Source organism: Lampetra planeri, chromosome 64, assembly GCF_965212315.1.
Source record: "Lampetra planeri chromosome 64, kcLamPlan1.2.h2, whole genome shotgun sequence".
Classification (NCBI taxonomy): domain Eukaryota; kingdom Metazoa; phylum Chordata; class Hyperoartia; order Petromyzontiformes; family Petromyzontidae; genus Lampetra; species Lampetra planeri.
The window spans coordinates 3,245,373-3,249,042 of record NC_136170.1 but is presented as its reverse complement, the minus strand read 5'-3'; the positions used below and the strand labels follow the sequence as shown (position 1 = coordinate 3,249,042).

The following is a 3,670-nucleotide window of genomic DNA, read 5'->3' as shown; positions in this document are numbered from 1 at the left end:
CACCACCACTCACCACCACCACCACCACTCACCACCACCACCACCACCACTCACCACCACCACCGCCGCTGTGTCCGCAGCATCTTGGTGCTGGACGCCGGGCGGATCGTGGAGTTTGATTCCCCCGGCAGCCTCATGGAGCGGCGCGGCGTCTTCTACCGCATGGCGCGCGACGCCGGCATCGGCCACGCCGACCACGCCGGCATCGGCCACGCCGACCACGCCGGCATCGGCCACGCCGGCACCGGCGACGGCAACGACGCCGGCACCGGCACCACAGGCCCCACAGGCCCCACTGCTGGCCCCACTGCTGGCACCAGCGGCAGCGGCACCACCGTGGCCGCCGCCGCCGCCACGGAGGACAGCAGCGACGACGATGAGCACGAGTCGACGTGCCTGTGAGCAGCGCGGTGGGCGGGCACCGTGACGCACGCAGAGACACGCGGAGAGAGACACATGCACGGACACGCACGGACACACAGAGACACACAGAGACACACACGGACACGCGCACGGAGACACACAGAGACACGCGCACAGAGACACACAGAGACACACACAGAGAGACACACGCACAGACACGCAGAGACACACAGAGACATGCAGAGACACGCACGGACACGCGCATGGAGACACACAGAGACACGCGCACAGAGACACGCACGGAGACACACAGAGACACGCACAGAGAGACACACGCACTGACACGCAGAGACACACAGAGACATGCGGAGACACACGAGGACACACGGAGACATGCACGGAAACACAGAGACACGCGCACAGAGACACGCAGAGACACACGCATGGACACGCAGAGACACACAGAGACACACGGAGACATGCACAGAAACACAGAGACACACGCACGGACACACCGAGACACGCAACGGAGACAGAGAGACACAGAGACACACAGAGACACACAGAGACACGCACGGACACACAGAGACACACGGAGACATGCACAGAAACACAGAGACACACAGAGACACGCACGGACACACAGAGACACGCAACGGAGACAGAGAGACACAGAGACACACAGAGACACACGCACAGAGACACACAGAGACACGCACGGACACACAGAGACACACGCACGGACACACCGAGACACGCAACGGAGACAGAGAGACACAGAGAGACAGAGAGACACAGAGAGACAGAGAGACACAGAGAGAGAGACGCACGCCACGGGGGCGCTCTCCCTCTCGCCTTGACGCCACTTTGTCTCCCCACGCCGCTCGCTGCCCTGTGCTGCCCCGTGCTGCCCCGACCTGCCCCGTGCTGCCCCGTGCTGCCCCGTGCTGCCCCTCGCTGCCCCGACCTGCCCCGTGCTGCCCCGACCTGCCCCGTGCTGCCCCTCGCTGCCCCGTGCTGCTCCTCGCTGCCCCGTGCTGCCCCGTGCTGCCCCTCGCTGCCCCGTGCTGCCCCTCGCTGCCCCTCGCTGCCCCGTGCTGCCCCGACCTGCCCCGTGCTGCCCCTTGCTGCCCCTCGCTGCCCCGTGCTGCCCCGTGCTGCCCCGACCTGCCCCGTGCTGCCCCTCGCTGCCCCGTGCTGCCCCGTGCTGCCCCGTGCTGCCCCGTGCTGCCCCTCGCTGCCCCGTGCTGCCCCGTGCTGCCCCGACCTGCCCCGTGCTGCCCCTCGCTGCCCCGTGCTGCCCCGTGCTGCCCCGTGCTGCCCCTCGCTGCCCCGTGCTGCCCCTCGCTGCCCCGTGCTGCCCCGTGCTGCCCCGACCTGCCCCGTGCTGCCCCGCGGTATTTAAGGAACCTCTCTCACCCCCTTGTCGTGGAGAAATAAAAGTCGAGCGGAAAGAGACGGCCGTCGAGTCTCTACGTTGATGTCGTTCCACACGCCTCGCGCGCTAACCGCTGCACCACCACTCCCCCCCCCCCCATGTGTCCTCTCGCCCACCCGCCAACTCGCCCACTCACCCACTCACCTACTCACCCACTCACCTACTCACCCACTCACCCACTCACCTACTCACCCACTCACCAACTCAACCACTCACCCACTCACTCACCTACTCACTCACTCACCCACCCACTCACCTACTCACCCACTCACCAACTCACCCACTCACCTACTCACTCACTCACCCACTCACCTACTTACCCACTCACCTACTCACCCACTCACCCACTCACTCACCTACTCACCCACTCACTCACTCACCCACTCACCTCCTTGCCAACTCACCCACTCACCTACTCACCAACTCACCCACTCACCTACTCACCCACTCACTCACCTACTCACCCACTCGCCCACTCACCCACTCACCTACTCACCCACTCACCTACTCACCTACTCACCCACTCACCTACTCACCCACTCACCTACTCCCCCACTTGCCAATTCACCTACTCACCCACTCACCCACTTGCCAACTCACCCACTCTGTCACTCACTCACTCACTCACTGATTCGCCCACTCACCCACTCACCTACTCACCAATTCAGCCACTTGCCAACTCACCCACTCACTCACTGATTCGCCCACTCACCCACTCATCCACTTACCTACTCACCTTCTCACCTACTCACTCACTCACCCACTCACCTACTCACCCACTCACCCACTCCCCTACTCACCCTTCCACTCACTCGCCAACTCACCCACTCACCTACTCACCCACTCACCCACTCACCCACTCACTCACCCCCTTGCCAACTCACCCACTCACCCACTCACCTAGTCACCCACTCACCCACTCGCCCACTCGCCAACTCACCCACTCACCCATTCACCTACTCACCTACTCACCAACTCACCCACTTGCCAACTCACCCACTCACCCTTCCACTCACCCACTCACTCACCTACTCCCCCACTTGCTAATTCACCTACTCACCAACTCACCCACTTGCCAACTCACCCACTCACCCTTCCACTCACCCACTCACTCACCTACTCCCCCACTTGCCAATTCAGCTACTCACCCACTCACCTACTCACCCACTCTCCCACTCACCCTTCCACACACCCACTCACCCATCCACTCACCCTTCCACTCACCCACTCAATCACTGATTCGCCCACTCACCCACTCATCCACTCACTTATTGCCAACTATGGACTCCGTCTATTGTCCTATCATCTCACCGAGTCCCTGGCGCGTCATAACATGCTACACAGCGGCAGCGAAGGGTCGCACAATCCCGATGTATTACTAATAAACCCCAATGATCCAATCGAAATCCCTAATTTCGATCGGATCATTGGGGGGACACGTGGTATTACGGGGGTAAGGACGCTACAACAAACACAGGACAACAGCCTGGCACACACAGACACAGCCTGGCACACACAGACACGTGGACACATCACCCAGACGCAGACACACGCAACACTAAACCATCCACATGCCACCAGGCAAAGGCCACTGAGGTGTCAACTTCATTTCCAGAAGCGACCTGGCCACACGCACACACGAACAACACAGCTTCAATCGATAGGTGGCAGCATTTCCTCTCACTTGATACAGCTATCGTGCTGTGACTGTTCCACCTGAAGACGGAAGCTTGTGTTGCCTCCGAAACGTCGTGATTTTTATTTTATTTTTATTTTACTTTTATTAATTTTAATTTCTTACCTGCGTGACTTTACCGAAAAAAACCTAAGAAAATGAATCATTGCAGTCACGAAAGCTTCAAATCTAGA

At 60.4% G+C, this 3,670-nt stretch overlaps 1 protein-coding gene across 1 annotated transcript in view; it reads left to right on the top strand.

The window, feature by feature from the left end:
* The window catches only part of LOC144737059 (ATP-binding cassette sub-family C member 2-like), a 115,378-nt gene extending 114,942 nt beyond the window's left edge, over positions 1 to 436 (top strand). The window contains exon 42 of the mRNA XM_078619708.1: positions 81 to 436. Within this exon, the coding sequence (XP_078475834.1) occupies positions 81 to 402 (322 nt within the window). The 3' untranslated portion in view covers positions 403 to 436. The remainder of the gene's footprint in view (positions 1 to 80) is intronic.
* The last annotated feature ends 3,234 nt before the right edge of the window (positions 437 to 3,670 follow it).